At 42.3% G+C, this 22082-nt stretch overlaps 1 protein-coding gene across 1 annotated transcript in view; it reads right to left on the reverse strand.

Annotated features, from left to right (window-relative positions):
- ATAD2B (ATPase family AAA domain containing 2B) overlaps positions 1-22082 on the reverse strand; it is a 201962-nt gene that overhangs the window by 64976 nt on the left and 114904 nt on the right. The window contains exons 19-22 of the mRNA XM_077488860.1: positions 20721-20906; positions 16365-16500; positions 9187-9383; positions 279-438 (exon numbers count right to left, since the gene is read on the reverse strand). Of these exons, the coding sequence (XP_077344986.1) occupies positions 279-438; positions 9187-9383; positions 16365-16500; positions 20721-20906 (679 nt within the window). The remainder of the gene's footprint in view (positions 1-278; positions 439-9186; positions 9384-16364; positions 16501-20720; positions 20907-22082) is intronic.

Here is a 22082-nt window from a genome sequence, read left to right on the forward strand (position 1 = left end):
CTTGGCTATTCAGAAAATCAATAATAAAAATATAGTACTGAAAAGCAACAAATAAAAAAAAAATGCTTTTTTTTTTTGCTTGCAAAGTATTATCTATAGGCCAACATGGCTCCTGTCTTGCCGCACAAATTTTTCCCTTGACTGATAGAGCGGAGTAATTATGAGCTGCTTTTCAGCACATCTCCCATTTGGCAGAGAGAGGTTTAAAAATCAATAGTAGCCCGCAGAAGGGAGAATAATAATAATTGCAGGAGCACTTTGTTTCTTAGCATCATTACCTCCAGGTTCTTTGTCTGGATTGTACTCTAAAGCGTTGCTGCAGATCAGGTCCACATCTAGCAGGAAGTCCCGCACAGTCATGTAGTGGTGCTTGTCGATTTTGGTCATGATGGTGGAAAGGTCCATGGGTTCTCTGATCACTTCTAGGTAATCTGAGACCTGCAGAACAAATGCCTAGCAATTAGTTTAAACAGGTTCAAGAAAAAGAAAGCAAATTGAATAGTTTAGGAGTTAAAAGAAGAGCTCCAGGCAAATGGATAAAACACTGTTAAGTTGCCTTTTCTTTAAATGGCAGTTTTTGTATTGAGCTGATGCCATTCTCTGAACTCAGCCTTTACCGGATTTACAGTGGGAGTGCCTGCCCTGTATGCACAGTAGTAAGAAAAGTTAGGTAACCTAGATTTGAATTCCTTCTTTATAAAAGAGTATCCATTTTCCATATATTTACAGACTACATATAAGGATTCATCTTATTGTCTTGATGAGCCAGCTATAGACAGAGGGTCTTTAGGTCTAGTCTGGTCAGAAACACTGCTCTGAGGAAAAGCTCCTTAGCAATCGCAACATGTTATTTTGGTGGATGGATTAACCATTATGGGGCGTTTTATTTTATGGTGCTAAATGTGTGAACTAAAATGCTGAGGGTTTAATACTACTAGAAGTTGCAATGTGCTTTTGAACCTGCTAGCAAATTTGACTGGTCTGTTCCTTAGCACAGGCCCCTCGCTGCCAGAGGAGGTGTAAGGGGCATACTAGATTATGTGTCACTAGAATGACAGCTCTAAATCTGCCGACACCAAGTCCAAGATGGCGTCATGCCCAGTGGCAAGCTCAAGGCTTCTGATGTCCAGACAGGGAGTTTTTTTTTTTTTTTTTTAATAAATGGTTTAGTGACAGCAACCATTTTGCAGACAGTGACAATCTCTGAGCATGTAAAGCCATTTTAACTCTATGTCTAACACTTTGGATGGATTTTGATTTAAAATAATTCTAGGTACATAAAAACTTACCAGACATTTAATGGTCATTATTTACCACTAAACGCTTTTTATTTTTAGTATACCTTTTTAGATCTTTGGCGTTTTCATTATCCCTCCTCCTCTACAGGCTCTCGAGCCAAAGAAGCGCCAGCTGCCACATGCCTAAACTGTTATTGCTGCCTGAAATATGACCATCTGAGGTACTATGTATTAAACACCACAGAGAGGCTGCAGACAGAGCTTGTGCTGTTCACTCCCCGTCATTGCCAAACCTCTCAATCCAGCTAAAGAAACTCCTGCTGTAAGTCCGGTATCTGCTAGTGCGCAAGAGATGGAATACATAGAAGAATTACATACGGCTCCACACAACGGCCTAAAACACTCTTTGCAATCATTTATTATAATGCACCTAACAGAGGTTTTCACATGTGCCTGGAGTTTTATCAATGCATCAGTCTGTCAAAATGAGCAGCTCATGCAGATAAATGCTGCAGAAAATACACAAATAGAGGGAGATTTACTGCATAATGAGTCGTCTATCATTGTAAAATTTCGTTTTATGCTCATAACTTAAACACAAGTAACAACACTGCATGAGTAGCACTTAATCTATATGTGTCCTCAGGCACAGGAACAGGGGGGGAATAAATCTCCCGACTCCTGAACTATTCAAATGTGTGTTTTTTTGTTTTTTTATCCTTGCTGGCTTCTGTGTTGCAGGTTATTTCAATGCATCTGCTAAAAGTTTTCAAAATGTATGCCAAGCAGCAAAGGCCCATTCCTGTTACCCTATACATAAAGCCAGCTTCATAAAGAAATACCCTGGAATTCATAGTCTGGTGCAAACGGATTTTGTATAAGCATCTCATGTATGTTCCAAAAGGGGCACAGCATACAAATTCATGTACCCGTCTAGAACTTGTACTTGAATTTGGTGAATGCTGTGCCACTTTTAGAATGCATACGGGAGGCTTTTGCAAAAATTGCTCTCAGCTTGCTATACTTTCATTATATAACTATAAATATATATATTTTTTTTTTTACTTGCCACAGGTGTTGAGCCTTAATGTAGAAGTGGAGCAAATTAGAAATGCCCGCATTTGGCACAATGGTCACTGTCAGAACCAAAACCGTTTCTGATGCTTTTTGAATGCGCAACACATTAATAGGTGCAAGACCAGCTTTACTGAATTCTCCCTATCATTTCATTTTTTGTAGAGGAATTCAGGTAGCCACCAAAGAGCCCTTGCATACTCTTGGGTTGAACTGAAATGCTACCTGGGAGCCAGGTCTTATTGTTTAACATCAGTACCTGACCTCAAATGGTCTTTAGACTGAAGAGTACAAAATTCCCACAGACAAGCCAACAGACTGGTTTGTACTGAAAGTGGTTGAAAAAAGGTACAACTTTGTTTACCTTCATGCATGCTATTCAAAAAATAAAAAAAACTTTTGTGAGCAGCAGCCCTTCGATCCAGTGATGTCCATGAGAGCCTTGCCTCTCTGGGGACTCGCACTCCTGATTGGCTTTTGGCAGTGGCTCCTGCTGCTATCACAGTCAGTGAAGCCAATCAGAAAATGGAGGGGGTGGGACAGAGCCACAGCTCCGTGTGTGAATGGACACACACAGAGCCATGGGTCGGGAGCGCACCTGCTTGGGTGCCCCCAGAGAAAGCTATGGAGGCACCTGGGAGGAAGGAGGAGCAAGGAGCACCGGCGAGTGACCCGAGAAGAGTAGGATCCGGGCTGCTCTGTGTAAAATCACTGCACGGAGCAGGTAAGTATGACCTGTTTTTTTATTTTTAGAAAAAAAAACAAAAAACAAGGCTTTAATATCACTTGAAAGCAATCAATAGATTGACTATAGTATCAGCCTGGTCGAATTTCGATTAGTCTATGGCTGGCCTTGGAGGTAACCTAAATTAGGCTAACCAGAGATCCTGCAAGTAACCTGCTTGATAAATCTCCGTCAATGTGTACAAAAGAAAAGCAAATACAAGAGAAACATGCAAGACTAACTAATAAAAAAAAGTCAGCAATAAAAACTGTAAAAGGTTACAAAAAAAAGACAATTAAAACTACATATGGAACACACTGCTCAGCTTTTTGACATCTCCCCATTGGTTTGGCAATGATGGAAGGTTCAGAAGGCCAGAGCTGTGAGTAGATTCCATAGGACATAAGTAATGAAAGGTGTCTTATGACATAATTCAAACTGATGAACTGCATGCAGATGATGGTGGTCTGCTGTGTATGCAGCACAAAGCTTTACATGGGTAACAAGGCAGGAAATGCCATCAAATGTTTAGTGTTCTCAAACACAAGAGTTAAAAGACAACAGAAAAACCATACTGAGGACCCCATCTGACTCCAAGACAGACTATCTCTAGGCACAAGTGATATAATAACTGCAGGGCAACTACCTCAAGAGTGGATTCATAGGCAGACATAAATTGTGTTTTCTAGTTCGTTTTATTATAAACCTCAGGACTACAAAAGCTCCAACTACCATCTAGGCCAGGGGTCTCAAACTGGCGGCCCTCCAGCTGTTGCAAAACTACAAGTCCCATCATGCCTCTGCCTGTGGGAGTCGTGCTTGTAACTGTCAGCCTTGCAATGCCTCATGGGACTTGTAGTTTAGCAACAGCTGGAGGGCCGCCAGTTTGAGACCCCTGATCTAGGCTCTTACCTGTAAAGGTATGTCATTTAGGCGCAACTTTAGGATTTTTTTTTTATTTGTTAAAGCCACCCGTATCATTTAGTTCTATGCTATTAGTTTGGTTTGTTTATTATTCCACCACACCTAGTATAAAGTATCTGATGTTTATAGCCTATTTTTGTTAAATATGTTAAAACCCCACCTTGGGAGAGCCAGGCTACTGCTCTCTCACGCAGATCAACAGCACAGGAGATTAAAAACACCACTGTGCTCTTGCTGGGCATTACGTGCTTCCCGATGCCTTTGAGGGGTGGGATCCCTCCAGGCATATCGGTCCTTAACCTACCCATTCTTATATGTGCTCCCACTATGGAGACTCTGGAAATTTAGAGTTAGGACTGCAGTATATACAGAGGTCCTTTTGCGCGGGGACTGCAGCTTATGCATATATTTGCAAATGTGTGCAAACAAAATCCTCTTTAACGCAAACTGACAGGACAATTAGTTTGTTTTGCAAGCTAACAGAAATGCTGGGAAATTTGTTTGCGAGATTAAAAACACAAATGCAAAAAAATAAAAATAAATCAACTAAAAAGGCAAACTTTTTTTTAGGTTTGGATAGAGAGAAGAGGGATTAGAACACTTGTAAGGTTTTAACTGCTGTCTATGGCTTCATTAGGCAGACTCGCCCTCTATTTTTTCCATCTACTGGCATCACCTAAAGTGAAGGAAGATCACAAATTTTGGGTTGTCACCAGAACAGCAATAGAGAGGAATCCTCTCTTGTGGATTTCTCTCACTTCCTGTTTTGGCTACAGGATAGCAAGTTAAGGGAAATCTCCCCAGTGGGACAGAACAAAAAAATAAATAAACTGCTGTCTTTTTTAACAGTCTGCCTGCTGTGATGAGAGCAGGGTTTCATATCGCTAATGAGAATGTGGCTTCGTAGAGGTCAGCTACATGGATCAACCTTCACTACATGATTTCAGACTTACTGTGGTCTTGTCTTGGAGTCACATGGTGAACCCTGCACGGGCATGCACAGAAGCGGAATTTGTTGTCAGTAAATACATTTTCTCTTGAAAAATTGCTTTGGCCATGTTAAAAGAATTGACAACATCTTGTGAAATAAATAGGTATTAGGTCAGTACTGTTCAATATATTGTCTTGTCAGAATGCCAATTGTAAAAATATCTGACAAAGATCGGTGGTTCCCAACATTGCCAGGTTTTAGCTGTGGATACTGGTTACAAAATTGTGGTTTTTCAGGTACATCTGATCACAAGCAGAGGATTGCACTGTTAATACATAGTGAAAACACAAACTGGTAGCGCAAACCTAAGTAATCTCTACACCATGATATCCCAGTAAAAAAGGTACCCAATATGGAGAACATAAGTGTCCAGAAAAAAATAAAATAAAAAATAAATAAAAAAAAGTGGAATTCCCCAGTTTCTGCAAACGTGGTTTTAAAAAATGTGAAGAAGCCAGGACTACCACTTAATTCACTGCTACATATTCATAAAGATTATTTTCATAATTCTTTGACAGGTGGTGCTTTAAACACCACATTGCAATCACCAATCTAGGACAGATTTTCACAACTACCACTTGTAACTCAATTCTCATGAAAGTTCATAAAGTCAATTACAGTGATGGTGGTTTGTGAAAAACGCAATTAATGTAGAAAAACCTCAATTGATCAGTAAAGTCAGAACTTCTTATGTGTATACGTGTCCTGGGCCAGTAACATAGTACAGAGGCCAGTAGATTACCTTGACAGCCAGGAACATTTTAAAAATAAGGCTGCAGCAATGACAGCCTCAGTGCTCCTCAGGAAAAGGTCCTTAAGCCCCTGGTCACACTGGTGCGACTTGTTACATAGTTGGCAAGGTTTAAAAAAAAAAAAAAAAAAAGACAAGTCCAACCTGTGTGTGATATGTCAGCATTACATTGTATATCCCTGAATGTTGCAGTCATTCAGGTGCTTATCTAATAGTTTTTTTGAAACTATCGATACTCACCCACTGAGACCACCGCCTGTCGAAGGGAATTCCACATCCTTGCTGCTCTTGTCATGCGATTTTACAGGTCTAAACTGCATGACAAGTTGCACCCTATTGTTTGTGACGGAACTGTTCAAATTGGTTCAACGCTGATCTGCAGCACCACACCGATTTGAAAAAAGTTCATGTACTATTTTTTGCAGATTTCAGGTGCTACTTGCATAGACATCGGCGTATTATTGTAAATCACACAGACATGCAGCTTTGAAGTTGTGCGATTTCAAGTGAAGTCATACCATTTCAGATTTGTTGTGACCGAAGACTAAAATGTAATTTAACCCTCAGTGTTTCCAATTGGTTAAAGTAGTCAAGTGCCAGCATGTGACCAATCAAGAATTGCTCTGATGCATCCAGGAAACCAAGAGCCCCTTCACACTAGGGGTAAAGGGCCATTAGTTTTAGTCGCACTTTATTGCTGTTATTTGGCACCTCTATTCAGGCGGTAGCAGGGCACTTTTAACCCCCTAGGAGGGGTTAAAAGCTCCCGTGTAGCACTGCTGCCAAAGCACTTTGGCAGTGCTGCCCATGCATTCCAATGGGCAGGGGCGGTAGAGTTGTGGTGTATACACCGCTTGCAAACCAGCCCAAAGATGCTGCTTGCAGGACTTTTCCAACGTCCTGCAAGCACACCCCCCCAGTGTGAAAGCACTCAAGCTTTCACACAGACTGCAGATGAGGTATTTTGCAGGCGCTTTACATGAGCTATTTTTTAGTGCTAGCGTGCCTGAAAAACTCCCTGGTGTGAAAGGAGTCTAAGGAAAGAAGGAGAAAAATAGTGGGGCTTTCCCTGAACCTCTGCACCAGCTGTTTGGGCACTGACAGCTAATCACCAAAAGAGGTGAATGCAGCAGGGAGTGGGGAGGGTGTTCATTTCCCTTTTCATTTTGTGAACCTTCACATTAAGCTGTCAGGTGTTGTTCAGTAAGAGTTGGCAAGTCAAAAAAGACTATTAACACAACCTACACCTCCATAAAGCTGTGCATGGCACAGAAACACTGACTTTTGGCTAACCTGCTAGAACAGGCTTGGCCCACTCTGGAATCTGATGATGGAGAAGCAGCTAAATCCCAGCACATGATACAGTGGGAGCTCAACTAAAACAAAACACATGAGGTCACTGTTGTATGGGGGAAATGATTCAATGGAATGTTGGCAATAACCTGCCAATAACTAAATTCTATATTATAGGGACCGCTCCAGATTGTTGATCAAAGGCCAATATTGGCTGTACAAATTTAAAAAGAATACATAACTTTCACTGGAAGCTGTTATATTACACATAGAAATGGAATCTAAAAACTCATCTTTGTGCCAATTTAGAACCATGAGGCGCTCAGGGTATGTACACATGTTTTTAAGGAGCGTGAAAAGTAAATCAAAATTACAGCTCGTTTCCCCACAACTCCGACTTGGTTAACAAAATTAATTTTCCTCACATGTCGACAGCATGTTTGGTCTAGCGCTGCCATTTATAGCCTTGCTTCACTATTTACAAAGTCACTGACCAGGATACAACTTCAAACGTTACCATTTTTCTGCCCAATAGGCTCCTTCTGCTTGCTTCACACCAATTGTGTTTTCACTGTGATAAACAGGTCGAATGAACTTGCATAAAAACCTCAGAGGAATTTAAGAGACCAGTAAACCTGAGTTCCAATTTGTATTAAGTGTGAGCCATGTAACAAATACTCACATTGATTTTTTTTTTTTTAAAGTCCTACTAGATCAGTGGTTCTCAACTCCTGTCCTCAGGGCACACTAACAGGCCAGGTTTGCAAGATATCTGAAATACATCACAGGTGATATCATTTACTGCTCAGTGATTGCAGTACTCTAGTCTGCCTCTCCCCAAGGCAATACTAAAAATCTGGCCCGTTAATGGGTCTTGAGGACAGGGGTTAAGAACCACTGTACTATAAGATAAAGTCTCACCACCTTCCCCCATTCAGCCCCAAACCAACTGATATATTAAAAAAGCAACCACTTATCTAAAAGCCCTTTTTCCTCCCCTCAGTCAAGATCATGTGACACTCCATTCCCGAGTCTTTTCTTTTGGTTGCTTCCTGCTTTAGGTCTTTATTTGGGTGCCCACCCAAGTGCCTGATTGATGTGGACACTTCCTATTGGATGGGCTATGACAGGGTCTTCTCAAAATTGAGGAAACAGCTGACATCAGCAGAGGGGATTGGCAGTCCCGGGGAGCATCGGAGCGCTGGATCAGCGGTCCCTGCACCCAGAAAAGGGTGCATCGTGGGACCTGGATGGGACACTTAGGTATAATTGGCTTCAGAAGGTAAGGGGGAAAATAAAGTCTAAGAATGAGTTAAAAGTGGATGGGAAGAATTTTTTGTGGAGCTTTAAAGAGATTTAAGGTTATCTTCTTTGTATAAGCTTCAGTCTTCTGATAATTCAGCATTGTATAGAATTATCCGCTGAGAACAGAGGATGCAGGCCAGAGTGAACAGTAGCTCAGGTGAAAAGTAAAGTTTGGCCTGTCACAGCTGTGCTAGGGGTTGATGTCAAAATCTAACTGTGGAGGATTTAGTCAGCACTAAATATGTAGCAAGGAACCAAACCTTGCCCTGTGCCACAGCAAATAGAAACTCAATATTTTAAGCAGAGCGGTTACCAAGACCCCTTTCACACCGAGGGCATTTTGCAGGCGCTATAGCATTAAAAATTAGCGCCTGCAATCCGCCCTCAAACAGCTGCTCCACTGTGAAAATCCGAGGGCTTTCACACTGGAGCGGTGCACTGGCAGGACGTCAGGAAAAGTCCTGCCAGCAGCTTCTTTGGAGCGGTGAAGCAGCGGCGTTCACCGTTCCTCCCCGCAGCGCAGCTATACCACCGGCAAAACGCCGATATTGTGGGCAGTTTTAATCCTCTCTCGACCGCTAGTGGGGGTCAAAAGCGTTGAAATGTGACGTAAAACAGCGCTAAAAATAGCGGCGTTCTACCACCGACGCTATGGGCAGCTCGGTGTGAAAGGGCTCCAACTAAAAAAAAGTTAATGCACTTTCATGTTAAAGTTTTTAATTTGTAGTCTAGGTTTACTGGCCCTTTAAGAGCCACAGTAATGCAAGTCTGATTTACAATCCACTTCATTGTATATGACCATATGCAACCTGGCAGATAATTTGGGTAAGAAATAGAGAAAGAAAATACAATCCGCTTCATTGTTTGTGCATTACTGAAACAAGACCTCTTCAATATCCACCGGTTTGCTGAAGATGTTAAAGCGCTTGTCAGTGGCCAGCCGCTTGGTAACATCCCTGAGGAACAGTCTCAGTTCCCGCAAAGTGTTCTCTTCGTGGTCCTCCATCCTTTGCTTCTCCACTTCAGACAACTGACGAGGGGGAGGAGGTGGTGCAGGCGGTAGAACTTCCAAAGATCGGGTTTCTGAAAGACAAAGTTACATCAGTCCTAAGAATGTATTATTCTTCCATCCATCATGAACGGTCACGGTGGTGGAACAACAGGGAAAGGAACAGTAACTGATGAAAGATAAATGACGTTTTGACGGTAACAATTTCATTTTTATGCACAGAAGTATTTCGATTAATGTAGGGTGTTATCAGTCCATTGCATTTCTATATCACTGTATTTTACCCATCTACTGCCACTATCATAACAGATATTAGGGCAATCATTCCCTTTTTCTTCATGCAGTCAGACTATTCTATTAACATAAATCTGTTAAAATGACACTCCATTAAATGTAACAATGGATTACAAGTTATCTAGGTCATCTTCTGAAAACTAATCACCCAAGGAATTACTAAAGAGAAACATAAGACACGAACAGACTTCTATCATACGGTCACCTTAGTGGAATATTCAGTAACCCATAACAGCCCGTTGTGATTTAGTTAACCAAAAGTTAATCTGCGAAAAATGACTTCCGATTGGCCGCTATGAATAATATCAATTGGAAATTCACCAGCATCACAGAACTCTTTTTATAAGCTTACATTTCTCCCTTTATAGATCTATAAATTACAATTTTAGAGGGTACTTGCTATCCCAAGCTGCCACTGACTCCAGGAGCATAGCTATCTGCACAGCAGAACCCACTACACAGTTATGCCCAGTCACAGGGACTAGATCACTACAGATGCTTCCAGAAGCAGCTTTCAGCAGTGGATGGAAGCCTTGGCTATTTCAGGAAACAGCTGTCATGTCTGGTTACCTTTATCAGAGACTCCCATCTTACTCTCTGGGCACCTATCCTTTACTTTTTTTTAAACTAAGTAACAGGGCCTGTGTCTGTGCAGCAAGCTCGGATCCTAGCAGGTGTGGATAAGCTGAAATTTTAGCAGATCAGCAGGTCACAGCTGGTTTATTGTTCACAAAACACTGCAAGGCTGGCTGCTATTCCCTGCTACAAGCCCAAAGTTTTGGGAAGGAGTAATATTCATTTTAAAGAACGTAAAAAAAAAAAAAAAAAAAGAAAAAAAAAAAAAAAAAGAAGAGGAAGTGAAGCTGTAAAGTAGGCTCTTGCTCAGGTGTGGTCTAGAGCAGTCTTTTTCAACCAAGGTGCTGTGACATCCTGTGTTTTTCAGGGGTGCCTTGGCAAAATGACAAAATTGCCCAGAATCTGTTAACAAGCTTGTGTAGCATTATAAGCTTGGGAAGCGTGCAAGCCAGCTGCTGGTGTCCCAACAACTGATAAAATCATAGGTTAACCACTTAAGCCCCGAACCATTTGGCTGCCCAAAGACCAGAGCACTTTTTGCGATTCGGCACTGCGTCAGTTTAACGGACAATTGCTCGGTCATGCAACATGGCTCCCAAACAAAATTGATGTCCTTTTCCCCCCACAAATAGAGCTTTCTTTTGGTGGTATTTGATCACCCCTGCGGTTTTTATTTTTTGTGCTGCAAAACAAAACAAAAATAGCGACAATTTGGGGAAAAAATATATATATATATTTTTTTATTTTAGCTATAATAAATATCGCCCAAAAATATATATAAACATTTTTTCCTCAGTTTAGGCCGATATGTATTCTACATATTTTTGGTAAAAACATAAAAAAAAAAAAAAACGCAATAAGTGTATATTGATTGGTTTGTGCAAAAGCTATAGCGTCTACAAAAATAGGGGATCGTTATATGGCATTTTTATTAGTTTTTTTTTTTTTTACTAGTAATGGCAGTGATCAGCGATTTTTATTGTGACTGCGACATTATTGGCAGACAGATCAGACACTTGGCGTGATTTTGGGACCATTCACATTGATACAGCGATCAGTGCAATTAAAAATGATAGGATTTTGGGTAAGAAATACATATAGAGATTAATGATGTTATTCATGAAAGGGGGGCTCATATTTTTTTTCTTCTGCTTTTTTTGTATTTTGGGTTTTTTCCCTTTTTTCTCTACCCCTCCTCTTTTGTTGTTTCCCTCTTCAAAATTTTAATTGTATGAGAGTGATGACTGTTTTATAAAAGTGAAATGAAAAATAAAGATATAAAGTAAAAAAAAAAAAGAATCTATTGATTACTGTGTAAATGACTGGCAGTGAAGGGGTTAACCACTAGGTGGTGCTGTAGGGGTTAAGTGTGTCCTAGGGAGTGATTCTAACTGTGGGGGGGGAAGGGCTATTTGTGACACAACATTGATCAGCGATCCCAATTACAGGGAGCTATGATCAGTGTCACTAAGCAGAACTGGGAAATGCTTGTTTACATTAGCATTTCCCTGTCCTTCCTCTCCGTGAGACTATTGCGGGTATCCCCCACGGACAAAGTCCATTGGACCCATGATCCCACTCACAGAGGTCGCGGCCGCGCCCACAAACAGCTTCTTAAAGGGCAATGTACGGGTACTTTAATCTGCCTGTATGTGCCCTTCTGCCGGCGTATATCGGCGTGAGCCGGTCGGCAAGCAGATAAGGAGAATGTAGGGTGTCCCCAGGCACCCTACATTCTCCTTAACCTACGATTTCATTGGTTATTAGGACACCAGCAGCCAACCTGCATTATTGTCCCTTCCCTGCCCCTCTGTTAGCACTGGGGTCACAATAGTTGGAGGAAGAGAAAAATAGTCCTCTGGTTCCTCTTACCTCACAACTACTAAGGTCACCCTCTTATTCTATCCTATGCTCCCTCACATCTTCCATCTCTCCCTCTCTACTGGCACCTTCCCCTCCTCTCTAAAGCATGCATAGATAACGCTCATACTTAAAAAGCTCTCACTAGACACCGCCAACATGAACTTAAGACCCATCTCATTGCTCCCATTCACCTCAACTTCTGGACGCTTAGTCTACAATCATCTTCACTCATACCTCAATAAAAAACCTTGGTGACCCTCTACAGTCTGACTTTCGCTTGCAGCACTCCATAGAACCTGCCGTAAACTTACTAAAAATTTAATAACGGCTAAAACCAATGGCCACTACTCCGTATTCCTACTGCCTGACCCCTCTGTGGCTTTTGATACCATTGACCCCCTGCTCCTTCTCAAACTTAGCTCCCGTGACCTCCAAGATTCTGCTCTATCCTGGTTGTCGTTCACAGGACTCATTCAGTGTAACCTACAACTCAGTCTCCTCCTCTCCACTTCCTTTTTCTGTAGGGATCTCCTAAGGCTCTATTCCTGGACTTCTTCTCTGCTCCATCTACAGCTCCCCCCTTGGTCACCTGATAACATACCACGGCTTCAAATACCATCTCTCTACACTGATGAGACACAGATCTGTCTACTCATCTCACTCCTTTAGGCTCGGTTCACACCTAAACTGGCTGCGGATCTCACAGCAACGCTGTCCGTCCGTCCCTGTTCTCCATTTCGGGGATGAATCGGGGCAGAATCTTTGCCTCAATCTGGCCCTGAAACGGAGGCAAAGATGCATAGCGTTTCTTTGCAGTGCACACCGCAGCCGCCTCGGAGACATGGTAACCGGTCATATTTTCCTGCTATGTGAATTGGATGCGGGGGGAAACCGCATCCAATTTGCATACGTATGAATTGGATGCGGAGAGATCCGCATAGGTGTGAACATAGCCTTAGTCTCCTCTCGCTTACTGACATGTTGCGCCACTTCCTTAAACTAAATCTCTCTAAAACCGAACTGATAATATTCCCCCCTCCCCATGGCCCCCTCCATGACTTTCATCAAAGTCAATAATGCAACCATCAATCCCTCCCCTCATGCCAGGGTACTAGATGTAATAGACTCTGACCTGTCCTTTCAGCCCCAAATCCAAACATTGTCAAAAGCTTATGGATTTCACCTACTTAACATCTCAAATTCTCTCCTTTTTAGCCAATGTACATATACGGCCAGGTGGGACCTCTCTACTTCTGATAGGACGTTCAGGAACGTCCTTCAGAAGGAGGGGGATCGTGCGCGCGTGCCCACGCAGCGGCGTGATCCCGATGCGCTCGTGTCACCCGGACACGGCACATCTCGGATCGGCAGGAGGGCTCTGTGATTGGCCCTCCTGATCACATGACGGCCGTGTCGAATCACGGCCATCATGTGATGTAAACAGCCAGTTGCTAGGCAATCGGCTCCTCCTCTCCTCACACAAGTCATCGCTGAGGAGAGGAGAGCAGATCGCTGCAGCCGGCTGGTGATCAGTGAGTATGAGCTGTTTTTACAGCTTTTTACTAACTGATCACCAGTCTAGTGTAAACACACATCACCGCACAGTGTAAACACACATGTCACAACAATACAAATGTCACCACACATGTCCCCAAATAAAAAAACACACATGTCCCCCACATATGTCCCACTAAAATCACATGTTCCAATGATTATCTGCACACATATGTACGTGATCACCTGCACACATCTGTACATGATCATTTGTGTACATATGTCCGTGATCACACAAACCAATTATTATACACTTAAGGGAATTTTTTTTTACCAAAAACACGTAGCAGAATACATTTTGGCTTAAATTTATGACAAAATTTGATTTTATTGGATTTCTTTTAAAATAGAAAAAATAAAATATATATTTTTTTCAAATTTCCTCTTTTTTTGCATCGCAAAAATAAAAAACAGAGTCGTGAATAAATACCACCAAAATAAAGCTCTATTTGTGCGAACAAAATGATAAAAATTTCATTTGGGTACAGTGTAGCATGACCGCGCAATTGTCATTGAAAGTGCCAGAGCGATGAAAGCTGAAAATTGGGCTGGGAAGGAAGGGGGTGAAAGTGCCCTGTATTGTAGTGGTTAACTAATGAAACCACCATGCTACTCAAGCAATCCCTTGTCATCTCTCACCTTGACTATTGCAACTCCATTCTCATATTCCTACCTTTGTATACCTCTTCAGTCTATCATAAATGCTGCTGCCAGACTTATCTACCTTACCAACCACTTAGTGTCTGCCATTCCCTTCACCAATCCCTACACTGGCTTTCCGATCACCCAGCAAATTAAATTCAATATACTAACTACAACATACAAAGCCATTCACAACTCACAAGTTACATCTCCAATCTCCAAATATCACCTAAACCGTACACTCTGCTCCTCTCAAGACCTGCTCTAGGCTCCCTTGTCTGCTCCCCCAATGCCCATCTTCAGGACTTCTCCAGAGTCTCTCCCATCCTCTGGAACTCTCTACCTCAATCTGTCTGGCTATCTCCTACCCTGGGTGCATTTAGGCAATCCCTGAAAACTCATCTCTTCCGGGAAGGCCATCACTCCAACTAATCTTTCATCACTTCCATCATCTCACCCCCCAGTTATAACCTCTTTGAGGCACTTTCCCCGCACTATTAGAAAGTAAGCTCTTTGAGCATGGCCCTCTAAACCCTCTTGTATTTTATGGTATTGTAACTGTACGGTCTCCCTTTTTACATTGTAAAGAACTGCGTAAACTGCTGGCGCTATATAAATCCTGTATAATATTACAGAGGGAGAAGAGAAAAGCTGGATTACTAGTCAGTACCTATGTGCAAATGTATATATCGCATTGCAGAAATAAATCAAATCTTATGTTGTGTGTTCTGGTGTAGATGCCACTGTTTTATGTATTATAATTATACAGGTTTGCGCAGCTCTTTACAACATGGGGGCAGACAGTACAGTAACAATACAATTCAATACGGGAGGGATCAGAATGCCCTGCTTGTTGGAGCTTACAATCTATAAACACTATTAGTTTAGTTTTTTACATTTTAGAACGGGGGACCTCTAAATTGTGCATACCTTTAAAGGGTGCCTTGACAGAAAAAAAAAAAAACAAAGAAAAAAAAAACGAGGCTTCGAGAGGCGCAACGCTGGACCGTGGGACAGGCGAGCGTTTTTAATAAAAATCAGCAGCTATGCTTTTTTTAGGTGCTGACTTTTATTAAAACTGAAAAATGACTGGAACGCCACGTAAACCACGAGGTCACACAAGCGGTAGTTCTACATCCTGGTGAGGTGGGTCTTGAAATCCAGCTCCAGCAAAATTAGTCCCCAGCAAGTTTTTAAGCAATTAAAAAGCAGCACCAACTGTTATACAAGCCAGATCTCATTTGGGTGAATGACATCCAAAGCCACTCAACCCACTTGCTTAAAGACTAGGGTGAAGACCACAACCCCCCCTGACACCTCGGGGAAATACTGCATAGCGTGTCATTGCATGGAGCTGTTTTTCACAGCATTTAGGAGCTGCTCACCACCAGAGGAAGGAAAGAGTCAAGATGAATGTGGTGTTGACTGAAAACACTGGAAAAACAACATTTATAAAGAATGCGCCCCCCAATGGTCACATGGCGCAACTACAGGGGGTAAAGAAGCACCTGGTAGGACTTTACATGTGTAGTGTACACATGCTGTGCCTATGTTGATAACTGCCGCAGTCCCCATGAACGACATGCAGGTGAATACATCAACTCTCAAGCTGGATGATTACAGCCAAATGACAGGGAAAACCCCCGTCAAGCTGGATTGCTTAAAAACAGCTCGGTTTGAAAATCTTGGCTCCCTTTGCCCCTGCTTAAGCCTTTGGCTCAGATGGTACTCTCAGCCATGAAGGGATCAATGGTTTGACAAGGGAAAGGAGTTTGGATCCCATGAAAGGCTCACAAGTAGCATGCTGCACGCCTTTGATACATTTGTTAGGGCTGTGTTCTGGTTTACCATCGCTGCTGTTTAAGGGGTCAATGCTGAGCATGGAGGTGTAAATCCCATTATATTATCAATGACAACGTAGCTAATTTACAGCATACTACTGTGGTCCACGAAGAATAGAACAATGGTGAGAACTAGGCAGGGAATACAGTGCAATCTCCTCAGTCTCAAGCATTATGGTTTCCTACTGCAGCTGCCTCTTGTGTAAATCAGAGATAAGACTTAAATCCGCTTTTGGTCAGCAAGTAATATATTAATGGGTGATTAACTACGTCCTGGACACTTACCTGTGTTTTTCTTTTTAGGAGGTGGCATGGCTGCCTGACTGAGGATCAAGTCTTGGAAAAAGTTAAAACGATCTTCCTCATCAGGTCTGCTAATGACAAAGACCTCTTCATATTGAGATCTGAAAATACGCTTCACCTGCAGAGAAACAAAATTTGCAGAAAAATAAATTACAGCTCTGCAACCAGGAAAGCCTAACACAATCAGGCATGCTGAGATAAACCCTAATAAAGTGTTATGTATTAAGTAAAATTCCAGGCAGATATAAAAGTTAATGCAATGAATTAATATTCCTTAATGCATCTTTAGATTTCTTTTTTTTTGGTTTTGTTTTTTAAATTGCAAGCAATGTTAAATATCAGGATTTGATCTGGAATCAGCCTATTAAAAGGCCTGTACAACATGTTAAATACTGGGAAGCAGCACAAGGACCCTATCAGTTATGCTGTGGGTCAAGTAGCATGCCGATAGGAGGAGGGTGTACAGTGCAAGCAGCAAGCCAATAGGAGTAAAGCACACAGTAACGGAGGGGAACATCAGTTGGAGCTTCTCCTTACACCGCTGTCACAGGCATTTCTTTAAAGACACCTTTTACGAATAAACATTAAGAATTTATATGAATAAGCTCATTATGTTCAGCCACGTGGTCCAGAGCAACTTGCTTTTACAGAAGACACAAATCGCATTAGTGTCCAAGCTCTGGGACAATAGATCTGGAACTGGAGTGTGATATGGCCCATTTACAGCTCTGGGGCAAATTCTTGATTAATAACTACCTAGCATACCATATCAAAGCCCTTGTGGCATTTTGTCCACCTTATTATATTGTGGTTACCTTCCCACCTACAGCGGATTGGGTCATGAAGGGACATCACCACACTGAGGTCAGTGCAAAGTTCCACCCCACCCCCAACCAAAGATTCCAGAAAAACTGAAAATTAATTTCTAAAGAGAGCCAGTAAACACTGTCAAAGCCAGAATGGGCTAAAAGTAGCCTAATTCAAAGGCCTGCATAGTACACTGCAGACAGATACCAAAAAGCACCACATTTCATGTGCTTTCCAATTCGCACATCATATGATTTAGGCCTCTAAGATAGGAATGAATCCAGTGGATGTAATGCACCACTAAACTTTCTAGCAACCAAATCATATGATACAGAATAGGCAGCCTTGTGGGCGACGGGGTGGGTTCCGTCTATTCATGGTCAAGCTAGACTATAAAGTACCTTTAAACCTACCTCCAGTATTAAGCCGGCCATAGACCGTTTGAATTAGATTCGAACCATGTATGAGCAGGCTGAATGTACCAAAGTTGAGCGATCAATCAACTTTGGTACAACCAGCCTGCCAGATTTTACATGTACGGTTATAGCTGCTATCACTGTGTGATTGACAGCACATTGCAATAAAACCTCGGTGTGAAAATTGTAAAGACAATCTGAAAAAATATTTCAGAATATAAAAATAAAACTTTTTAAATAATACATAACTGAACTAAAGGTACTTAGATATTTCTGGAGCTCACCCTTCGATACAAAAGGTAAAACTGAAGTTATAAATTCACTTGTGAGTGGATTATTTTGTACTTTCCTCAGAATCAAAGAATTCTGTAGTTGCAAATTAGTCACTGTAAAGTTTGGAAAACGATAACATTGTTTTTACTTAAGTGTTTTAACAGGATACAATAGAACTGTTATGATCTCAGTGACTTAGAATTCAGTGTTCCATTACAGTAGAAGAATAAGAGTTCAAATAAAACATGACTTATTACAACACATTTTAATTTGCAAACAAAAAATAAACGCATTTTAAATCCTCTCATCAAGGATGACTTGCATTAAATGAAAATAAAATGATTACTTATGTAGCGGATGACATTTGAGATCAAATGTCATACACATGTAAATTTAGTTTTTGGCCTCAGAACAATAAAGGTTCCAAGGGTTAATTGTGTAGGTAGGCCTTAACACCAGTCTGGCAAGGCTGTGTTTGAAAGTTCTGCCTGGTCATGTGAATGGTGAGGTGCACATGACAGGTTAGAACCAGGCCTGGTTGGATTTTTAGGTATCAGCTTTCTCGGAGCCAATCAGTGGGAGTACTGGGGCCCGCTGAGGAGTCTAGGAAAGGGTACTTAAGGGGGTGTGGGTCACATGTTCGAGGTTCCAGATTTGTTTGTGAGACCCGTGGGGTCTGGTTCCAGGACCGGGGTAGCCCCATGAGGGGTCCTGGTCACGGGGTGTTTAACACCACGCAACATGTTCCTGTGTGGGGCCCGATAGACCTGCTTGGTCTGGGGTAGGGATCTGTCAGTTCCAGAGTCTGGGGAACCTGCTGGTCCGAGGAGTAGTAACTGAGGGAGGATTCAAAGTGTCCGGGTGTGCTCTTGGCTTGAAGGGACACCCCAGCTCGTGGAAGTGACCGAGGGATGACTCTTCGGAGGAGGGCCGGCAAGTGGCATCCTGAGAAGTGCCTGGTTACTGAGTTGAGAAGGACATTGACGAATTCACACTTTTCCAGTACCATTGAGAAGACGGGAAACGTTCCAGGTACAGAGGGAAAAGGTTCCTATTCACCCTTGATTTATCAAGTTTGAGTGAACGTGCCGATTGCCATGATTTCTGGCTAGAGATCTGTTCAGCCTTGAAGTACCCAGCTGTGAGTGGCTACTCTCTGGGTGGAAATAGAGACTTTGCTAGACTTGCAGTTCAAGGTGCCCGAGTTCTTCACCCGTGGCCTCTGTTCCCTAAGAGACTGTGTTAATTGAGAGTTCTTACTGCAAAATAAAACCTTTTAAAGAGGATTTCATCTGTGTCAGTATTCAAGTCGTTGGATATGAACCCTGGGAACACCTAGAAGTGGAAGAGCAGGCCAAGAGAAGGTAACTGGTAAGCCCATGAAGTCAAGGCCGCCCTGCAACGGGTTATGGCCGCTAGACTTATTTTAAAGGAAAAAAGAATGTGCATTTCCCTTTGGACGCATGGATTTTATTTGTGCTTACTTTATAAAGCAAACCTGTAGTGATATTTTCCCAACAAAGGACACAAACTACATTTGAGTTTGCAGCATTGCTGTAAATAAAGATTGTAAACTGTCAGAACTGTCAGAGTGCATGAGCACCATGCTTTTGTCTGATATAATGCACAGGGCACCTTTGCGCAATATATTTTATGACATTTAACACAGACATTCTCCAGTTTAGTGCAATTCCTGTTGCATTCCAGTCAGCTCTCTGTAGCATTACACCTCCGGTCTCCAACTTCCTGCCAGACCTGTTGGTGCAAAGACAAAGTACATATTGAGGGGATTCATTTACGGAACCTGGAGTATACAAAATCTGGTGCAGCTCTGTATAGAAACCAATCAGCTTCAAGGTTTTTCTTTTTTTTCCTTGCCCAATTGAACAAGCTGAAGTTAGTAGCGGATTGGCTACCATGCACAGCTGCACCAGATTCTGAAACTTTCCAGATTTAGTAAATCAATCCCAGTGTGTGGAGATGCCTGTCTGCACCAATGCTGCATTACCTCCACGAGTGCAAATTTTAAATCTACACTGTTAGAAGCTTTGGGGGTCCAGGCTTCTTGAAATGACCAACATACAAGCCATGATAAAGGGGGGGGGGGGGGGGGGGTTGTAACCCCCAAACTCATTGACTCTCTTATCTTGTTTATCTTCCAATAACTAATCTGCATTATCCACCTTACTGCCATCTACTGCACTAGGGCCAAGATTGGGCGAGACACTCTTTTCTCCCCAAGATGAGGTTCTGGACATACCTTCTGTAGTGGCAGAAAAAAAACTTTCAGAAGCAAGCGGGGAGTACATGTAAGTAAAGTACAGGAGGCCAAGCATTGCAGCTATCCAGGAAACCTGTTACTTTGCCCATTTGCTTTAAAGAGCAGTAAGGCATTGCACTGATAAATCCATATTTGTTGGCCAACTCAGAACAAGCATGCAAATCAGAACGCCCTGCTCTACTAAGAAAATATTAGAAAGGGAGCCCCATAAACCTGTACCTTGTCAAATCAGTGATGGCACTTTTTTTTTTCAGCAATCATATAACTTAATACAAGGGGCCCACAATGCTTTTTTATGTGCACGTGTGTGTGTTTGTAAAAACGTAAACATTGGTTGCATTTACCTCTGCATGTGGCATCTGAAAATTTACACACACTGTTGGCAGCTTGAGTGCCCAAAATAGCAGCAGTCTTGCCAGGTTGTAGGTTTTTCCATAATATAGAGGGGACAGAAAGCATCAAATGATGTGTCTCGTGCCACAGCAATGTCACTAGATCCTTGTGGTTCCAGAGGCAGACTACTGAATGAATAAAAGGTATACAGCTGAAGTGCTTTCTTACCTCCTCAGGCAGCTCCCCGTACACCGTTTCAGAGGTAGACAGTAATAATATGGGAGAGAAGGAAGGGATATCTTGCAGAAGCGTTAGAAAGGTAGCTCTCACAGTTTCACTGACAGCCTCCCACCATTCCCCGATATGAGGCATGTAAACAACACTGGGTACTGTTCTCCGAGCTTCCCGGAACACCTGTACAACAGAAAAAAAACCGACTGTTAGCTTTTCGGAAATTATGCAATAACCAACCTAATGAGAGACACAGTCAAGCACATCAACTCAAATTCATACAGCAGCTCATTCACCAGATCAAAACCCATGGCCTGCAGAAGATATGGACATCCACAGAGATACCAAAATCTAAAAGATATGGGTGAAAGAGGTACGTACAAAGGCAGAGAGCAGTTTAAAAAGGGATATATTCAGACGTTAATCTCTCAGAGTCACATCTTCCTTTTCACTTCAAAGATCTGTGGTGCAGATGTGCACTCTGCATCATTGAAACCCTACTTACCTATGCAATCTAAAAAGCTGCGTATATTTGCCTAGGCAAGGAGGACCTATACTCTGTGTGCTAACAGTCTCCTACAATATCCACATCACATATCCCAGGAGACATCAGTGTCCACACTGTGGCTGGAGGAGAAAGGATCTGGCCCGCACCACATCAGGGGGCTGGTTGCCTATCCAGGAAGAGACTACCAGCTACCAGAGACCTAAGGCAGGGAGACGGTGGCATGGGACCTGGCAGGCGGCTGATTACAGCAGGGCAAAGATGGATTTGATGCACCAGATTCCGAGTGCACACGTTTTAGTAAATTTCCCTCAAACTGACTTCAAAGTGGCTGAAGGAGATGAGCAAGATTGAGGTGTAACAAAAGAAGAATAAAAGGTGAAAATTTAAAGTCAATTGTTTATGACACACAGTGCCTTAGCAAACTAAATGTCATTAAGTTAGGGCTTTCCTATTTTAAAAGGTAGGTTCACACTTGTGCAGGCCGAGCGTCCCACGTTTGCTTGGGCACAGCAGCTTATTTGAATGTTAACCGCAGAAAAAAGGAGTATGCACCTTTATAAAAATGCGGCCACAGGGAAACCACATGGTCTGCGGGCCGAGATGCGCCAGGGTGCCGTTCAGAATGAATGGCAGCCCTGCATGTCTCATAAGCAGTGAGATTCAGCTGGGGCTGGATGTAGGTATTGATGAGATTCCTGCACCCTCAACCAGAATGCATGGTGTGGGCTAGTTTGAACCTAGCCTTAAAGCGATGGTAGAGTTTTGTGTTTTTGTTTTTTTTTAAACAACAAACATGTTATACTTACCTCCTCTGTGCAGTCTGGATCCTCTTCTCAGGTCCCTCTTCGCTG

Source organism: Lithobates pipiens, unplaced genomic scaffold (assembly GCF_037356315.1).
Source record: "Lithobates pipiens isolate NorthernLeopardFrog02 unplaced genomic scaffold, aLitPip1_a1.2 Scaffold_18, whole genome shotgun sequence".
NCBI classification, from domain to species: Eukaryota; Metazoa; Chordata; class Amphibia; order Anura; family Ranidae; genus Lithobates; species Lithobates pipiens.